General features: G+C 36.4%; 1 protein-coding gene across 2 annotated transcripts; it reads right to left on the bottom strand.

Moving 5' to 3' along the window:
* Positions 1-3,940: 3,940 nt before the first annotated feature.
* On the bottom strand, positions 3,941-20,152 carry NUDT4 (nudix hydrolase 4). Of its 2 annotated transcripts, none has more exons than XM_006923827.3 (5): positions 20,002-20,152; positions 10,372-10,482; positions 9,289-9,333; positions 7,077-7,164; positions 3,941-6,786 (listed from the first exon to the last, which is right to left on the bottom strand). In XM_006923827.3, the coding sequence occupies exons 1-5, from the start codon at positions 20,098-20,100 to the stop codon at positions 6,584-6,586; spliced, it is 546 nt and encodes a 181-aa protein (XP_006923889.1). In that variant the 5' UTR covers positions 20,101-20,152; the 3' UTR covers positions 3,941-6,583. The 2 variants fall into 2 exon arrangements, with proteins under 2 accessions (XP_006923889.1, XP_006923890.1); XM_006923828.3 differs by having other exon boundaries at positions 7,077-7,161.
* Positions 20,153-20,158: the final 6 nt, after the last annotated feature.

Here is a 20,158-nt window from a genome sequence, read left to right as displayed (position 1 = left end):
ATCGAATAAGGGACGTGGACAAGCCACAATTCCAACTCTGTCATGGAGAAGGGATGTACTAGAGGGGCTGCTCTTCTGGATTCTAGCCAGATGAACACCTCTAGGCAAGGGGAACAGCATATACTAAGCCCTGGAAGAGAGGAAAAGAATGCATATATTTGAGTGATAAGTGGCCTCTTGAAAGTCAACTAGCTGTTCATGAGCTTTTTCTGAAATACTGAGGCATTGATAGGATTATGTGTGTGGGGTTTTTTTTTTTTAATTGTGTTTTTTGACCTTTACATTTTGCTGTGATTTGCTTCCACAATACCTATTCTTGGTCTTCACAGAGCAGCCTTTTAATAAGATCTTAGATCTGATGTAGAACTTAAACCCAGCTCTAGACCAAGAACCTACTTTAATACAAAAATTCAGAAGCATTTAAAAATAAGATTAAATACAAAAAAGTCACAGACGAGATTTAGCACTGTTAAAGGAGAGTGTGGGGAAGGAAATCTGATATTCTATGAAATATTGTAAACATAATTTTAACTAAATGGTGTCATGGAAATGATAGGAATTGGCCTTATTTTTCTATTTGATGGTCCAGGAATCTTTTGGCTACTCTGGCCACATCAATTTTGTTGCAGTAGCAAAAGTTTTAAAATAGAGCCTTATCTCGAAAAGCTGGCCAAAAAAACAAACGTGATTTATAGAGCAGCTAATAACTCATCTATTTTTTAAAAAATGTGATATTTCATCGGAATGATGTCTTGGGGGGCCTGGGGCAACAGTTCATTTAGCTATTTAGCTATTTAGCATGCGCTTAGTTTAAGGAATTATGTCGGGTTTATTTTTAAATGACTTGATCACAAAAGCAAAACATGCTGACTGTAATAAATTGAAAAAATATAAAGAATAAAAATATGTAATCTACCACCAAGACTAGTAATACTTTGTCTTTTTTTAACTATAGGCACTGCATCAATTTCCAATTTTATCATTGAGGTTGAAAATTGGGTGGATTGGTTCCAAGATTTGGCTTTTGCTACAGCTTTGTTACAAATTGGGCAAGTTCCCTTTGGCTGCAAAACTGGGAGTTGGACTAAAATTTTTCCTGTTAAGTGTAGAACTCAACAGGAAGATTTTGGGTCCTCTCACCTTTCCCCAATTTCATCTTTGCCACCCTTGAGCCAATCTCATTTCACAGGTGCATGTTGGTATGGCATTTCAAGTGAATGTAGACTTGCTACCAAGCCAGCCACTAATGACTTGGTATTGTTTCTGATTAATTGTATATGAATATTTAGACCTCGCTTATAGTCTCCTGTAGCATAGCAACAACTGAAATCCCATTATCTTGTAAAAGTACATTTTATGGTGCTCATTAAGCTTTAACATTTTTCTTCTGCTAATCATATCTATGAGACAAAACATGTTTTAGAAATTAGAAAAGATAGCTTCATGTTCCTATCATGTAGAATAACTAGCATATTTACATTTTACATATACCTGATCCATTCTCACCCACCATGTGACTCCTTTTGAAATAGTTCCACGATCTAGATTAGTAAATCCTAGTCACTCAAATTTCATTATGTATAACCTAACAAGTTTACAAAGTATTCTGGCTGATGTTGAGTAAACTACTCAACTCAAACCTGTCAAAAGCAGCTTAGACATGATAGGTTGGTTGCACTAGATTTGCACTGGATGCTGTTTTCCTTAAGTTTTGGCAAAAAGCATTAGGACTGGGTAATCAAGGGAGTAGGGCCACATTCTTGCAATCCGTTTTTTTCCTTCTAAAACTAAATATTTTGAGCTCTGTAGGCCATGGGTCTGTTTGGAGTAAATTACTCCATGCTGTCATTGTAGCGATAAAGCATCCATAGACAATTTTAAATGAACAGGTTGCTCTGCTCTGATAAAACTTTCACGTCATAGTTTACAAAAAAAAAGTAAAAACCATTCTAAGCTTGTGAGCAGTACACAGGCTGGGACAAGGTTTGACCTGTAGGTTGATTCCTTCCCTTGGCAGTGTTCAATGCTTTCGTGCTGGAACCAAACGTGTCTCTTCCCCCTTTAAAAAGTGGTAATTACTGTTACTCCAATAATTCAAGGAAATATTTGTGCAGGTTTCCTTGTTTCCCGTTGATGTTTATACATATTTTGATAAGGTCTGTTCAGATTGAACATTTATCAAGTCCATTTTTCATATAAGAGATCGAACATTCTTACAAAGTTTCTCAGAACGTTCATTTTAAAATTAAAATTATGTGTTTTAGAAGAAAAGGTGAAATATGTACAGGCTCCTTTTTAAAAAGTAATCTTTAACGTGTTTTCAGTTGGTGTTACTGAAAGGCCCTCCCCTCCACTTGTGGCAGTTTTGGTAGCAGTATCTATTGACTACATGACCATGATTTAATCCCATTTGTAATTGAAATTGATGCCAGTTTTATAAGTCCTGCAATATACATCTTTAACCATATTTTGATTGTGCAACTTGCTGAAATATTTTTGTCTAGATTCCCAGAAGTGGAATTCGGTGAAAGGGTTTTATTTTATGTCTATAGCATTTCACTGTATGGACATATTACTAGTTTACCATTACCAACCTTTAGGCCTGGACAATTTATTTCAATACCATTTTATACCATCTTAATAGCCCTATCTTGGTACATAAACCTTTGTCCACACTCCTGGAGATTTCTAGTATAATTATTTGATCAAAAGGCATGTTTAAGTTTCTTGATGCACCAATTTTTTTTCCCCACTAATTGGATTAAGGAGTTCATCTACGTAACAGTTGAGAAAAGCATAAAGATCTATCTATACTTTTATACAGGTCTGGCACTGTTATAGTAAGAGCCAAGAAATATGATGTCCAGAGGGTGGTATTCCACATATTGGGAGGAACTTTGGGGATTAGTCAAGATTATCAAAAGTAGAATCTAACATGTTTCTAGTAAAAAGATATGAAACCTTTGAGTAAATTAAGATAGGTCTTAGAGAGCCTTCTCATTTTACTGCTAAAATTTAGCCAATGGCAGTATCAGGAAGACATTAAAAATAGTTAACCACCAGATATGAGATCACTTTTTAGCCTGACTTTGGCTCTATGGCTCCATATAAAGTGTTGCTAAGTATTTGGTAGTGGTGGTGGTGGTGGTGGAGCACATTTTTAAGTAAAATTTTGCTTTTGAAGATGGTGCATGTCATAAAAAAAAAATGGCCTGAAAGACATTTTGACAAGTAAACACCTAATGAAGTCATCTCTACACTAAATGTTAGGAGTTCCTTGAGGGCAGGAAACTTGTTCTGCTCTAGCATCGATGCTAGGCATAAACAGACACTGATTATTGTGCAGCTACTGGTAAACACTTTTAAGAATTTACGAAACAAAATGTTGGCTGGAAACTTCATTTGAGGCAAAATCAACTATACAGCAACATTCCAGGTGTAACCAATTCATTAAAAATTGTATTTTAATAAACGACTAGGGTTTATCACTGTGTCACTTTGTAGAAAATTCTGCTTTGAGACCTGTAGAGAATTCTTGTATTTCAATGTGAAAACACTGGAAAATGCCAAGCTTTTCCCTTACAATTGAAATAAGACTTGAGTAGAACTTTTAAGTGGGGATTCTAAAGTTGGTTTTGGGTAAACAGAATTTGGGGAAAATATAATGGCAGGCAGGGTGCCTACAGCCAGTTAATCTTTCAAATGGAGCTGCAATAATTAAAGCAATGGTAGTAAAGACAACATCTGCAACTCATTACAGCAAAATACAAAATAAGCTCTTGAAAATTATTAAAACCCAGTTAATTCCACTAGTAAGGGAAGTGTAGAAATGTACTACTGAGATAATGTATGACCACCAACTGGAGAAAAGTAATGTTACTATGGAATGCCAGGTAAGTTTTCACTTGCACAGTTTTATGTTTAAAAAAGGAAAAGATAATTTATTTCCATTTTTATTTGCTGTTTCCAAATATATATATATAAAAAGTCAAGATTCTTACACCAATTATCTCAAATAAGACCATGCAAAGCAATTCAAAGTGTATACAACAATCACCATCACCCCCACCCCCACCCCCTCACTTTTGCTTCATTATACAACTGTGTGATCAACAATGGAAAACTGAATGGCATGTGCCTGGCTGAAAAATTTCACCTGTTTACAAAAGACAAAAAAACCAACAACGAACATGCAGGATAGTTGCTACTTTTTTTTATTTAGGAGGCACACGGGACTGCAAATTTTAGCTGCCCAATTTTATCCAACTACCCCACAGAAAGCACAATAACAGTCCCAACATTCTGTAAACTTTGGAGCTCTGAGACAGACACTTTGTTATCTGTAGCATTTAACTTTTGAGCCTGAAAATGTAGGCTTTTTCTCTTAATAGAAATTTCATTAGGGCCTTCCCTCTAATTTTGCTAGACTGGGTTTCAGAATAGTGAAGAAACCATCCTTTGAAATCTAAAGTGTGAAAACGGTAACAACTGTAAAGTATTCTGCTGCATTATACCAAGTTTTGCTAGTTGCATAGACTAAAGACAGTTGGTTTGCTAAATGGCACTGAAGAAAATTCCAACTCAGTGGCACTAATTTGTCTAAATGTTTCTGACCAAAGAAAATTATACAATATTTATAGGCTCACTTTTAAGAGATGGCTGACATTAATACTGTACATATTTTACAGGTCAAATACATAGTCTAAGAGTTTATAAAATAAGTTCATGCATTATTAACTCTAAAAATGTCATGTACAATATACCTCTCCCCACCCCAAGTACTTGTGACAGCATTTCAGGTGGACGCAGTCTTATATACAAAAACAATCCAGTTTCTCTGCTGTGTTAAGTACGTAATTTAAAGGAACTTCAGAGACTAATGAGAAAAAAATCTTAGTCCATTGAAGATTGATAGAAAAGTGTCAATCTGTGGGATTTAAAATGTTTTCTTTTTTAAAAAACACCCAGAATACATAACCTCTGTACAAAGAAAAATATAAAAATTCTGGACGATGTTTGATTATACTACATAATTTAGAATGAAATGTCACTGGTTAAATTACTCATTCCTTTGACAGCATTAATTGTGAATCAATGTTTATATTTAGTTCAGCTGCATTTTATGGCACAAGATCTCATTTTTAAAACAGTGGCACCAATTTTCCTTAAGTGTAACAGCACTATTTTTAGCAGCAATTATATTTTAAAGGTTAACAATTAGAACAAATGTATTATAACTATACTTATTTTCTACTTTATATTCACCAGTTACAATATTTACAAGAAGCTAATGTCTACATATAGAATGATGTTGTCCTTGTCCCCGTCCCCCACTCCACATCTTATTCAAACGTTTTTCCTCTCACTTCATTTTTCACCTGTTAAGGGAAGAATAGGAGTTTCAGAGAAGGTACCTACATGTATTTTAGATAGGTTTCTTGATTTTGATAAGTATAAAGACAAACATAAGATAAAATCATTCTTAATTCAGCTATGTTCCAGTGCCCCAAAAGTTAAGTTATATGATAAATAGTACCTACTGACAACCTATAGAAGACAAGACAACCTAAGGCGCCCTAACAACCTAAGTCTGTAACAGCTGAACAGCAAGGCCATTTTGAATGTGATGCAGTCATCACTGACTGGCATTTGAGGTTAAACTCCAATCCTATCTGTGGTTATTGGTAACCAGCAAATTTAACTGAAGAGGTGTCACTAAATTCAAAAACTGGAAATACATTTTTAAAAGCAATTTACACTGAGGAAAATACAGTTCTCAGTCTGCGTAAAGAGAGATTATGGATAAAGTAAACTGGCAACTGAGCCTGCTAACTCAAATTCCATGAATAAAGTTTTCATGAGATGTATTTGCTACATGCGTTTTGCTTACACTACAACTTCTTAAAAATTGCCAACTCTATAAAGTTAAAATTTTGTGTAAAAGGACTATTGAGTTACAGGGAAATTGGATATATCAGGTAGCTAGTGACATAATACTAGTTGTAAGACAAATGAGTTCATAAATTCTTGAAAACAGCAAATTAAGTCCTTTGTCAAATGGTTATTGGAACTTACAGAAAATAGGCCAAATCTGGAATTTATGAATTAAAATTGTGATCCTATGAAACAAGTTTTTGGATGGATAGTTTTTTAATACCAATAATTATTTTTATAAATTCCCAGAACAGAAGAATTTGTTAAATATGTTAATGCTGTGAATGAGGAACAATTTAGGGGTGAAATATCCCCACGAGTTGATCTGAAAAAAATACAGACTGACATCAAATGGACAAAAATCTAAAAAATGCTGTGAAAAAAATGACGACCAAAACATACAGAGAGTGGGATGGAGCAGGGGGAGCAGTTAAGGCATCTAAAAAAAATTCCACATGGCTTTGGCTTATTAAAATATTTTACACTATTAAAAAAAAAGATCTGAAAGCATCTGAAAAACATGCAAATTGTTTGAAAACCCTGCATGGCAAATTCAGACAGTTTGCAAACGTCATTCAGATGTTTGCTAAGGAAAATAAAGAAGCCTCTCCCCGTGAGATAGCGCATGGTGGGAGAGGTCCTCCCCATTCTATCTTAGGCTAGACGGCAAGCCAGAGGTCTGTGCGGCAGTTACAAACAAGGTGTTGTTATCCGGAAGGGAAGGGACTGTGGAATTTCCATTGGACGGAGAACAACCCAACTTTAGTTTTTCCAAGTACTCTGCATGTACAGGCTTATGACACTGGAGAACTTTGATGGCATCTTCTACTTTGAACCACTCTCTCTTCCTTCCTAGAAAATAGTAATGACATCAGTCACTATACAATAAAGTCAACTTTAAAAAGAAACAATAGCCCTCACTCTTCCCACACGAATAATGACTTTCTTTTTTTTTTTTTGGAATGGCTTAGACAACAACTATGTTGGAGAAAAATTTTTAAATAATTCAAATGTGGAGATATATACTGATCTTCCCTTCTCTAAAAGAAAGGTAATCAAAAGTAATTTAAGATGAAAACTGGATACAAGTATGTAGTATTTGAATTAAGAGAATTCAGAAAGCAAAAGGAAAGGGAACTTACCTATATTAACAGAATCTTCCCAATCTTCTAATATTTCAGTGACAGTAAGAACATAAACATATGTTCTATGCTTTCGGTCTTGGTTCTGCTTGAATACAAAAAGAAAAGCATTTTAATCTACAGGAGCTAGCCACACACATATTTGAGGAAAAAAATTCAGTTCTGGCATAGTGCTAATTAGCATAGCGTATGTGCCAACATAGGCACACACACTCAGTTGTAGAAGTGAGATTATGTAAAAGACAATACATTTGGAATGGTGAAATTTTTACAGCACTTTGTTTCTATCAAATATTTTTCATTAAAAAAAAAAAAATCTAAGATTGGAATGGAATCTATATTAAAAAGAACTGCATTCCTGTCATTTTTATTCTAGGTCTTATTCCCTGGGGCTAATCCTGAAGGCCTTTGAACACTATAAAGAACTGTTTCCTTCAGGACTGCTTTGAGCAGTATCTCCGGTTTGCTCAGAACATTCTTTAGAGGGTTACAAGGTGCACACACAGCACAGCCCTACTAACCCAGACTAGGCCTTCTCAACCCTGGTGTCCATTACATCACCCGGGATGAATGGCTTCTTAAGGGACACCAATTCAGTTACTTTGAGATGAGGCCTAAATATTGATATTTTTAAAGCTTCCAGATGAACTATGAACAGCCAAAGTTGGAAATACGTGGGTTAATTCAATTCTAGAATATTATGTTTAGTACTATATGTTCAAATTTAATTTTACCCATGTTAAAGTTGCCACCTACTCTTATCTTTGGTTCAAAATTAAACACAAATTGGCTTAAAGATGAAAGGACTGCTCACCTTAATCTCAATTAAAATTAGTCTTGTTTGCTATAGTCTAAAACTATACATAATCGCCCTAACATTTTCTACCACAAATAACCTGAATAATACACCCGTTCAAACTGTGTCATGTCTTCGGGAAGGAATAACAGCAATAAATTAGAGGCATCTCTCATATAAAACTCTACTGTTCGTTATTTTAAGAATTTGCTGTCTTCTCTATGCCTGGCAAATCACTACCTTTATTATGCTATGTTCACAAATGCACTGAAATCACCGAGGTAAATGATCTGGACAATTCTAATTTTCTCTTATGTTTTCTAAGGGGAAGGTCACATGGATTTAAATAATATTTTATGGAAATTAAATAGCAAAAGCATTTACTACTACTACCTTCCCATGTTATATAAGCTTTATAATGGGAGACGTTTTAAAATGTCAAAAATTCCTGTCAGCATACTGATAGATATGCTATTTGTACCATGGCTACTCTGAATTACAAAAAAACTCTCAATACGCTTTTTAGTCTAACCAGGAGATGGTGCTGTTTAACTAGGTAAAGCAAGTACTGAATTCTGGAGAAGATGGAGCAGTATCTTAAGAACTTTACTCCTAACAATTACTGTATTCTGGGAATCAATTCTACCAATTCTACCAAGTGCTAGATAAGTAGATTTTTTTTCTGAATTCCTGCAATAAAAGCTTAAAAATAAAATGTACATGGTTCCACCAGAAGGACAGAACTAACCTTTAAATAGTATCTTGAAAAAAAAGTCACAATGTGCCTGATATACCATGTATCTAGATTGAATTTTGGGTAAAAATCTATTTGAGAATAGCTCCGGTCTCATGACGCGACCTTATTTCTCCCTGCCTTCCATAGAATGCCTATCAATTCCAAATTCCTTCCTCACAAATTCCATTCTGCATTCAGTAATAAGAAATTATACATAAGAGAATTGTATGCTTTTACATCTGTTCTATGTTCCTGAGCTTTGTATCCTCACACAGTTCTTTAAGGATAGTTACTATATGTTGTCTCAAGTTATGTGCTTAAGGAAAGGTTACATTTCCAGACAGTACACAAGAAACTTAAGCCCTTAGATGATACTGAGAATACTGTACCTCTTAAAAGTCTATACCTAAAAAGCATAGCATGAACCAAGAAATAAGTCTTTCTACATCAATTTCACTGTATTGTTATATAGAAGAAATTACCACCATAATATTGCTATATATAATAGATGGTATAAAAAGGTTAAGTGGCTTTTAATTCCTGCTCTGCTAATCCTTGTAACTTACTTGCCTACTGATCATTTCAGGGGAACATCTAGTTCAGGTTGCTGCCAGAATACAGTTGGTTAGAAAGGTATTACTAACTGATCAGCAAACCAAGGATTAATTTTGTTAACTCACCTCAAATATACCCAGTAGTCTGCCTAATTTTCCTTTGACTCCAGCCTGTTGAAAAAAGATGAAATGTAAAAATCTTATCTTTTCATAATAAAATTGATATGAAAAAAATTACTTTCTGGCCATTCTAATTTTTGAATCTAAACATAATAGGCCCTCCTATACCAAGCCTACTCTGTGACTTATTTTTGGCTAAGATTCCTGACCTGTGATTTACTGTAACATATGACTTCATTTGCTCCACATGTCAACTTGTCATTTATTTTATAAGAAATGGCAAAGACTGACCCAAAATTAGACTTTCTACAAATCTGGGACAAATGTCCTGAATGAAAACAGACTTCTGATAAATACTCTTCCTCCTCCTTACTTACAGGCCTATATTTTTTCACATGCATATGCAACCCTTTTATAGCAGAGTCCTCATTGTTCTTACCTAATACTGTAAAAGACTGATTGGAATGTCAATGCCCCCTTCAAATCCATAATGTGAACTAACAGACTAGAACATGCTGTCTTCTCTATCTAGAGTCATTTCTTCCTGCTCATCCTTCAGGACCTATCTCTACGAGACCTTTCTCATTACACATCAAGGCCAATAACTTTTTATGGCACTTAATCTATGCTGTTTTGCCTGTGAGTAAAAGCAAGTTGTAAATCATCAGGTGTAAGATGACAAGCAGGCCAAGTGTACTTTTGTGCATGTATGTGCACAAACGACATTTTACTGAACTTTCAAACAACAAGTAAAATAAAAGCAATTTGTTTCTTCTTATTCACTTGAAAAAATCATGGCACATGATTAATGTCTCTATGTTCTTGCTCAGTGTATTATTAACCTTGCTCTGGGGCAAGGCCATAATGTTATATATTGATCACTGACCAGACTTATTGTCTGTTATACAACTGCCATGTTATACAATTCTGGAGGACTTCCACATTGATTTTAACTGTTTCGCCAGATGAAAAAAATATGTGCTTAGCAAAATGCTAGCAACAGTTACATGCTTAAAAATGTTGAACTAGGCAACAAAATGTACCCAAATACAGTGTGTGTGAAAAGAAAAAAATTACTGTTCATCTCACCTCTTCATAAACCTCCCTCACGGCAGCACCCCAAGGTTCCTCCTCAGGCTCCATTCCTCCTCCTGGGACAATCCATTGGTCTGGGTACCGACTGCTGCTCACCAACAGCACCTGCAAGACCCACTGTAACCATCTTCTCCCAGCCTAAGAAGCACTATGCATAATAAGCAAATTTCTCAAAACTTTACAAGGTTGTAAATCTTGTCTAGATGAAGCTATTTTTAATTTTTAATAAAATTAGGGGTACATGGTCTACCACAAAAAAAGTATCTGACAGCCTTTATAAAACGCTGTCTTTCTGAATTCAGAGTTCAATAACATTATCTCATTACTAAATAATTCTTACCTAATGAAGTCATTAAAATTGCCAGATTCAATTAGTAAAAGTCTCTAATTCTTGGATAGCAACAAAGGATAAAAGCAGAGACTTGGTTTACTAGCCCCAGAGCTGTATGTACTGAGGTTTGTGGTCACATCCATTATTCTTCAGTTAGAAAATCTTAATTTGGAACATTCTTCCAAATTTAAGGATATATGACCACAGCCATGTCACCCTGTTCCTTCGCCTATAAAATTAATACTTAGAAAACAGATGCTGTGAGAAACAGGAAAATTCAGGTAAAGCTAATGCTAGGTACATAGAGATTTCTTGTTATATTTACGATTAGATGGAAAAAGGCACCCTTCATATTCCAAACCTATATAGATTAGCAAAAGTCTTTCCATTTTGATAACAACTTTAATTTATGATCTAGGACAGGCTGGCAAGCTATAGCTCACTGCCTGTTTTTGTACAGTCTGTGAACTAAAAATGGTTTTTATATTTTTAAATTATATGAAGTTCAAATTTCAGTGGTCATTAAATAAAATTTTGAGAATCCAGTCACATTCATTCATTTTTCACATATTGTCTCTGAATATTTTTGTGTTACAACAGCAGAGTTGACTAGTTGTGACAGAGACTATATGGCCTGCAAAGCCTAAAATATTATCTGGCCCTCTGCAGGAAAAGTCTGGGGAACCCTGATCAAGAACAGCATTAAGCTTGAAATATGCAAACGCTTAAAAAAAAAAAAAACTATCACAAAGTATCCTGGAAGTTCAATATTTTAACAGTATCTGAAACAAGTATTATACATCCATCTCATTAAACAAAATTGTGGGCAAAGAAAGGTTGAAATTCACTTAAGTTAAAAAAAAAAAGTTTATGATAAGTAATCAAATGGTATTTGTGAAAATAACAGATGTCTTAATCAACCTGAACAAAAAATGTAAAATTACTTGGTATATTAATCAATTTAGAGCAAAGTTTAATCCCTGGTGTGGGTCCTGATATTTTGATGTGCATGCCAGCAGTTCTATCTGCTCCCTCCCTACTGCCAGAGGAACTGCTGGCCCTGAATTGCTCACAGACAGCAGAGGACTCACTTACTTGAGCAAGCTGCCAGGAACTCAACCTTCCCCAACTGGAAAGTTCCTGGCTGACAGTTCAGCAACTCTCACCTTTCCCCTAAAACTTCTGAAAACACTGAGGTGGGAGATATGGTAATACCTATTCAGGCACAAAACCTCCTCGATTTGAAAAAAAAAAAAAAAGCACACCTTTGCCTATGGACACGCCATCAATGCTGAGCAGTGATCAATTAATGCTCAAGGGATCTTAACATTGTTTCTCTCATTCTTGATCTGGATAGGAAACTATTCCTTCCACTGGCATCATTTCTTCAAGTAAATAGCTGGCAAATTAGTGGCAAATCCAGAGAAAAGCACTGTCAATTAATACAATGGTTCACAAAGCCTTAGCCTAAATACTAATGGCTGACATTGAGGGTACCACCAAGTGCAAATGTAGCAATTTTGGTGAAATGAAATGTGAGGTCTTAAACTTAAGCTTTGTTAAGAATTAGCAAATAGGGCTTACATATCAAAATCAGAAATTTAAGAGCCAGAATAAGCAAATCCAGCAAGAATTGGAAAATACAGGTTTGAACATGAAGACGTTTCTAGAGGCACAAAAGATCATAACCAAGAGGGTCTTTCATTCCTTGATGCACACAGTGATAGGCTAATAATAATCCACGCAGTTTCATTATCTGTAAGAAGTAACTGCCCTTATAGGATTGTTAAGTGTTAATGAGCATTAAATACCTTAAATCCTGGCCTAAGCACTCACTGTTGGCTATTAGCAGCTCTTATACTTTCCCACCAGTTGAGTTGAACCAGTTTACCAAGAATTAGGCTTGTTCTCCAAATTTTGCCAGTTGTACTTGTTTGTAATAATTGAGAGTTAAGAATGAAATGAAGGCAGAAAAAAATTAAATATCCAAAAGACTCTGCAAAGATTTATTGAAAGTGGGTTATTAGAAACTGCTAAGTATGAATGAGACTACTATAAAAGACTGGGAAAAGAGAATAAAAAAATCCAGAAAGAGTATGAAAAGATCTAAGTTCGAATTCTACTTTAAACAAAGTGAAACTGCAAGTCAGATTTCACTTTTGTATTTAGTTCAAAAAGGAGGCTTACCGAAGACCTATGGTATTCAAAGGCTTTGGCCCTATCAAGACTGGCAAATGAATGTAAGTTAAGTTAAAACAAAAATATTTAAGGTACAAAAGCATTATATTTTAAATCAAAGGAAAAGTAAAGTGTAACTACTGGTCCTGATTGCAGAGTTGGAGGCCTCTTTTCCAACTCTGCAATCAGGACCAGTAGTTACAGTGGGTTAGGAATAATCTTGTTTCTATTATTGCCTGGATGAAATTCCTACTACACAATTCTGTGCTCTTTAAGCAACTTCCTTGATTACCTTCATAATGGGACAGAATGGTGTAGGTGGCTAACCACCGGAAAAGTACATCTTCATTTAGTAAATAGAGGTTTTAAAACCATAGATAGTCATAATGTTTGAGTCTTGAAAAAATGAAATTTAGTGTTATGTATCTAGGTCAATGACTGTTATGTTCCCATTTGTCCAAGATAAGAGCTAAATTACATAAGGTTAATATGTTGAAAAAACCCATTAGTATATATATTCTGTCTGCTTTTCTGTGCTAACACTTAAGCTTCCTTCCAATTTAAAACCAAATCTTTTATCTATAGGACATCATTAAAATATGACTGAATTTCTCTTCCAGAAATCAGTGTCATGGAACCCTTGCACAGTTTAATATCTCCCTCCATAAATTACTATTTAGAAAGCCTTGAGAAAACAGATCTAGAAGTTCTGGACAAATGATTTAGCTGAAACCAAGAAGTTATCATGCAATGACATTTCAAAATGATTAAATTTCATCAAGCCATTAACTTGAAATCCATCTTTCCAAAAATGATCAATTCAAATGAGTCATTAATACTTGTACAGAAATGACCAACGTCTAAACTACTAGCTTAAGAGACTTGATGATGAACCTTTGGTGACAGTACAGATTTGAAAACCAGTATGTTTCATTAAGTACTTGCCTACTCATCTTGAGTACTTCATCTGGAGTTCAAATGAGGTCAAGGAAACATTTGTGTGTGAGGCAGAAGGCAGGGGGAGGGTGATAATTAGGAGCAAGAACTGAGGAATATATTCCATAGACAAGAGTAGAACTACGGCATGGGTCTGCCAAGGTAGAAGAAATGAATATGAGTAACATAAGCAGAAACAAGGACAACTAAAACTCCAACACAGTGGAAAAATCTAAACCTATAGAACCACATCCCAAAGCATTATTATCCAATACCCTCAGCCCCCAATCTACTAGGACCTAAAATATAGCTTTAACATGCTAACTAATACTCTATGACAAGGATAATCTATAAAAGCTTATTCAGTAAGAGGATATAACAACAGCTGACAGATCCATATATAGTCATTAACAGGTTTTAAATTCCTTTTCGGTTATCTTTCTGGGTATATTAGACTTTGTATAGCCAAAAAGACAGTCTGTTACATTTGTGACAAGATGACAGAGATGAAAGACATTCAATATTCCAAATAAGCCAGAGCTGAGACCAAAGGAAAGATTTATAAAAAGAAGGCTAGTCAACCCACCAGGTTGCAGAATTAGACTTGAACTGCACTTAAACCCTAAAGCCAATGCTGTTAAGAGTGATGAATAAAGACATTTTTTCTTCCATGATCCAACTTGACCACCTTCATTATAAGCACTCCTCCCACTACACTATCAGACCTTACCCATCTCTTTCCATGTATTAATGATTTTACGTGACATTACTGAAAAGTCATTTCTCATACGTGTCTTTTTCTTAGAAATCTAATGTTTTAAATATTTGCAATAGAAGTATTCCTCATTTTAAGCAGAGATAATGGTCAACTTAGAACCAGCCCTGAGTCATACTGAATGAAGGTTTATCTGAACTGGAATTATTATTATAGATTCTATACCCCAGGGGTCGCCAATCAACAAGCCCAGCAGACTGGTCCTCTTGGCCTGTTAGAAAACAGGCCACACAGTAGGAGGTAAGCTAAGCTTCATCCATATTTGTAAGCATTCCCCAGTGCTAGCATCATAGCCGCAGTTCCACTTCAGATCAGGTATTAGATTCTCACAGGAGCACAGGTCTCTGGTGCCAAAAAGGCTGGGAACCACTGCTAAACCCACGGTTGCCCAACAAATCCTCTTCACTCGGGATATGTAAGAGCTTGTAAAAACTAAAAAATGCTATTCAAGGTCTATGTAATTCAGTTATGCCTTCAGGAGCTGGAGGTACGTGAACTGGTGTGTTAGTCCCCTTCACCAAGTGCAAAATTGCCTTCTGTGTTTCAGCTTTTATCTTAAAACTGTTCTTGGTCACAAGCCTGCATCTGGGAACAACTGGCTACTACAGATAATTACTTCCTTCCAGTAAAAACATAGCTAACTATCCAGAGAACTTGTCTAGTGAGTCCTAAATCTAAGAATGAAGAGTTTTATTTTGTGAATTTAGAAGCTATTTGGGGGTGACTGTTCTTCATTATTATGATCCAGGGCAGCATGAATAGTTAAAACTACCTCTACCACAGTTAAGAGTTTCATAGGCATTTAGCCAAAATTAGGCCAGCAGCATGTTGAAAACACTCACTATGCACACAAAGATTTTAAAAGACCGTAAGTTACAACAATAGTTATTATATCCACTAACTAAGCCACCTATTACTAAGGAAATTAGTACTGCTTTTTGGACTACAGAGACAGTGCTATAGGAGGATGAGAAATAAGTTCATGCTGCAAAAAAATGTGTTTAACCCAAATTAGATTATAGGGGATTGGTAGAAAGATGTATGTCAATCAATAATAGTAAATGGGTTGATCATGTTTTCTTCTAGCATGTTTTGAAGTGATGAAGTAAGCTTTTACACAATTAGATGACCAAGACCCTAAGAAAATAACAGATACAAATTCTACAGGAGCACCTCCCCTCGAGGGAAATAGCTGGTAAAAGTGGCCTAAGAAAGCCCTTCTTTAGGTCTAGGAGATCTGCAGGCACAGACATAGAGAGAGGTTGGTGACAATCTCTGTGTTTAGAAAAAGACTACCTTTGGGTATTTATTTTTTATGAAAGTGGTCTTAATTTAAAGCAAGTACCTTCAAGGACTTAAATCTGAGGAAGTATGAGCTCCAAAGTATAAATGTCTGAAAAAGGTAGACTGCCTGTTGATTGTAAGCATAAAAATGCTAATAGAGATTTAACTGTACTGATATTTTTATTAGCTCTGCTTTTAGAGTTCTATAGGTTTTGAGACTCTACTTTTCCCACCTCCCCAAGCCTTAGTTTCAGTGCATGATTTCATAGAACTTATTTTGGGGATACACATTTAGCATTTAGCAGATTATTTGAAGAACACAGCCCCTCACTTATGAGTGCTTCAAAGCTAATTAGAGCAATAAGTCCAAATGGAAGAGTCAGTTCTTAAGACTGTTTTGTCCACAATAGAATTATAAGAGAAGATCTTAACTTCTCTGCAGCAGTTTATGCAAATGAGAACATGGGAGGCCACCATGATTCATTCATGGCTAAAGACATGAGATGACTGCAAGCTAGAATAAGCTCATGGATATTAATTATCATTTTATTTCTTTTTAATGAAAATAAACCATTCTAAACTATATATATGACTTTAGAAGAAAAATAAACTCTTGGAAAAAAAAAAAAGACTTTTGTCAATGTTTGTTTCACAACTGTGGTGGGACCTCACCCAGGATCAAGGCATTTTTATTTCTCCCTTTGGCACTCTATCATATTTTGCTACCAGATCTTTCTCAAACTTGAATACATCTAAAATCTAAAATATTCCCTGTTCAAAACTAAGAGTTCTTTTCTTGCCTAGCAATCCTTCAGCCTTACATTTAAGGTGCTCTGTTTTCCAACTATTATTTGTTCTATGCTATCATAAGCTGCAACCCAACCAGACCACAGCCAAGTCTTGCTGTTTGTGATGCTGGTCCTTTCCCACTCCTAAAATCCAACTCCAAATGACTCATACTGAACCTCAACCTTGGAGCTCCTGATAGCACTTTCACCTTATTTCCCTTTATATCAGCCATTTGTCTAACCTCTCGCTACAGCGTATGTTCCTTAGGAGATGACACTTCCTTTTTCCATTCCTATTAAAACTACCTAATATGCAAATATGTTCAACAGAATTCATTTTGGTTAGTTTTTGTGAATGAATATTGTCCTCTCTCACTGCACAAACATAGTATCCCAGCTGCTCTGTGGGACATGTGGGCTTGCCTGGAAGCTAAATTGCCAAAAACTACGGGTGGTTCCTCACAGAAATAACTAGCTGAAGAGAGGATCATATGAACATGAGATTTAGAAATAAAAGACCTGGACTCAAAACTATCTTCTGTGACCTTGATAAGTTATTTCTGCCACCCAATTTCTTCCTATACAAATGCTAATGTTTATTATTTTGCTCACAAGGTAGAAACATAAAATGGGAATATGTAAAACTACCCTTCAAAAAACACAGACTTGCTGTTAGAACAACTTGTTTGAGACTAAGGGCTACTGAGAACTCCAGTATAGGGAGAGCCAGATCAGAGCACTGTGCAGTTTTTGGGGGTCAAACAGCAGTTACTATTATTTTTTTCAATCTACATTCTATAAATATATCATGCTAGAATAAAACATACATTTAAATCTCCCAACTAGGATCTAGGTGTTCTTAATACAGTAGTGAGAAACAAAATCTCAAATATTAGCTAGAGAGAGGTGAGTTCAAGCTGGCTAGCAATGTAGTTTCAACAGGATAAGAACACATAGCAAAAAACACCAAGATGTCCAGGAAGGCTAACTAATAGGGTTCATTCTATAATTATTGTATAATAGGAGGAGCCCCAACTATACACAACTACAGAAATGAAGACCCTTAAGAACTAAACCAGACATTAAAATTGGCTGTGCATTTTAGAGAATTCAGTCTTCTCTCAGAGTATATTTTCTAACAAACTGATTCACTTGGTTTCTCAACCCAGAGATTATCAGATTTACAAAGTTTTATGGATTATCTAATAAATTCTCCAAATCTCGCTCTTTCATTTTATCTAATAGCACTAGTCTCTTGACTCAACTAGAAGCTAGTAATTTAGCATTTATTATAGCAGAAACAATTTCCAAGTATAAAAAGAACTCGTTTATCTGCTAAGGCAATTTCTGAATTCTCCTCAGACTGCCTCACCATTCACACAATAAAGATCATTTCAATTTCCTCCCATTTCCCATATTTTCCCCTGGGAACCTATGTTTTACAAAGCTTGAATTCCAAGTTCAAGTTATGGCAAGACTTCAAAGTTACTACTTTCAGAAGGGCTTCCAAGCTCAGCCTCACAAAATCTCATTCAGTGTGTGCACCCAATTGCTATGGACTGGGCCCTATGCCAAGAACCCAGCATCAGGAGCAGAGACTAGATCCTGAATTCTGACTCTACCACTTCCTAATTATGTCATTTGGGCAAAGTACTTGTGCTCTGCAACTGTCTCCTATAAACCAGCACTAAGAAGATTAAATGTAACAACTTAATGGTCTTCAGGCAGTGCCCCACACAAGGTAAGCACTCAACTAAGAATGTGGTTACACAACAGTTGAGCTTATCAGACAAGATCCTTGACCTATCTTGATCACTTTTGGCTGTTATATTCTTTGATATTCAAAGATTGCTTTGTCCTAAGGTGGCCCTTCCCTCAAGGACCTTCAAATCCTTTTTTTAAAATAGGATGCACTTAAGGCTTGTTGACTTTGTTACTTTGTAAATGTTAAAAACCCATTCTCCTTCTATTTTCTACCTCAAGGTAGGCCCAGCTCCTAGAGAGACCAATTTCCTCTGAAAACTCCTTCAAAATTTAGGGTTAACACTTAAAGCCTTCGAACCCAGCAATCACCACCCACTGAAAAGTCTGGTTTCTTTTCAAAAAATAAAGACAAAACAAGAGTTTGAAGAGCACCATTTGGAAGCATTTTGATTTTTGTTAGCATCCTAAGAACTGAGTGTCCACTATGTCATATTTATACTAACTACAGGGATTAACAATAAGCCATTAAATTCCCATCTCCAACTTCAGCTATTTTACTGGACACAGTTGATTATGGAAGCAGAAATCAGAATGTTCATTTTTTTTCCCTGTCTAATCATTTTAGGAGTGGCTATGCTAAAAGATTTTCATTGGCTACCAACTGACCATTATCGCCCTAAGCAATTTTAAAACAGTGACCATTTTTTAAATTAAATAAATGTAACTGAAAAAAGTAAAAATTGCTCTCCAAGGAAATTTCAAGGGCCTATCAACCCAATGCAGACGAATAAATTACAGATTGACTGCTTACTCTTAGAACAAGGAAAGACTGCTCTCCTCTCCAGATGTCAAGCCACACATTGCCAAGTAAAGAAGCTTTGATAAATATGCTGAGAGCTAGAGATTACTGTCTGAAAGTGGTAACTTTGCCCGCCGCTAGTTTATCTTCTCTCTTCTGGCGTTATTTCACATTTTCCACTAACCATTTTTCTGCAGTCAGAAAACTATAAAAGGAGGCTTAAAAAAGAAAAATCAAGTACAAATTATGACAAGTGCCTGTGAGGTAAAGGATCCACTTAAAAGTAGGGCTGACGGAACTAGACCGAATGGGTTTTTATTTTAAAGCACGGAACTGTTTGGCTATTCCACAAACCTGCCTAGATTTAATCCGAAACCGCAAACTGCTGTAAAATGGAAGGAAAATGTAACAGAGGCAGAAGGGCTCAGGCTGCAACACTCACGCCATTTCCACCCCTCTACTAGCACTTAAGGTTTGTCAGCTTCACGCTTGGTTCGCTTAAAATGGTGACTCCGGCTAGGGGAGACTACACGGCCCGGGGCCTTCCCGGGGGCCAAGAGGCGTCTCGGCCTCCCGTCCAGACGACCGTCCAGTTAAGTGAACGATGGGCTGGGCGAGCCCCTTTGTCTCTATCAAACCAGAGAAAGAAAGGAAGGAAGGAGGGAGGAAGGGCGACAGGGAGGGAAGGAAGGAGGGAGGGGCTCATAATCCCTGCCAGCCCTGCAGGCAGACGGAGGGTCGGGCGAGGGAAGGGAAGGGCAAGGCTCCCCCTCAACCACCACCACACACCCCCGGGTCTGAGGGCGCAGTGCGCGCCGGCCTCCCTCACCTCGTCCTCCTGCTCACTCCGGAAGCACAGGCACGCCGCCCGCTTCTTGAAGCCCTCGCGGTCGTAGGTCCGCGTCTGGTTGGGCTTGAACTTCATCATAGAGGCGGACTCTTGCTGCCCCTGCTGCTCCGGCCGCCGCTGCGGTGGCCCGGCCGCC

Source organism: Pteropus alecto, unplaced genomic scaffold (assembly GCF_000325575.1).
Source record: "Pteropus alecto unplaced genomic scaffold, ASM32557v1 scaffold76, whole genome shotgun sequence".
NCBI lineage: Eukaryota > Metazoa > Chordata > Mammalia > Chiroptera > Pteropodidae > Pteropus > Pteropus alecto.
This window is presented reverse-complemented; position numbering and strand designations above follow the sequence as displayed.

Bases quoted from the DNA above. Each gene is read 5' to 3' on its own strand.
- NUDT4 (XM_006923827.3), bottom strand. From the start codon at position 20,100: ATGATGAAGTTCAAGCCCAACCAGACGCGGACCTACGACCGCGAGGGC. The intron at 9,334-10,371 runs GTGAGATGAACA...TTTTTTCAACAG, and splicing joins TGAGGGAGGTTTATGAAGAG to GCTGGAGTCAAAGGAAAATT. The intron at 7,165-9,288 runs GTGAGTTAACAA...TTTGTATTCAAG, and splicing joins GACTACTGGGTATATTTGAG to CAGAACCAAGACCGAAAGCA.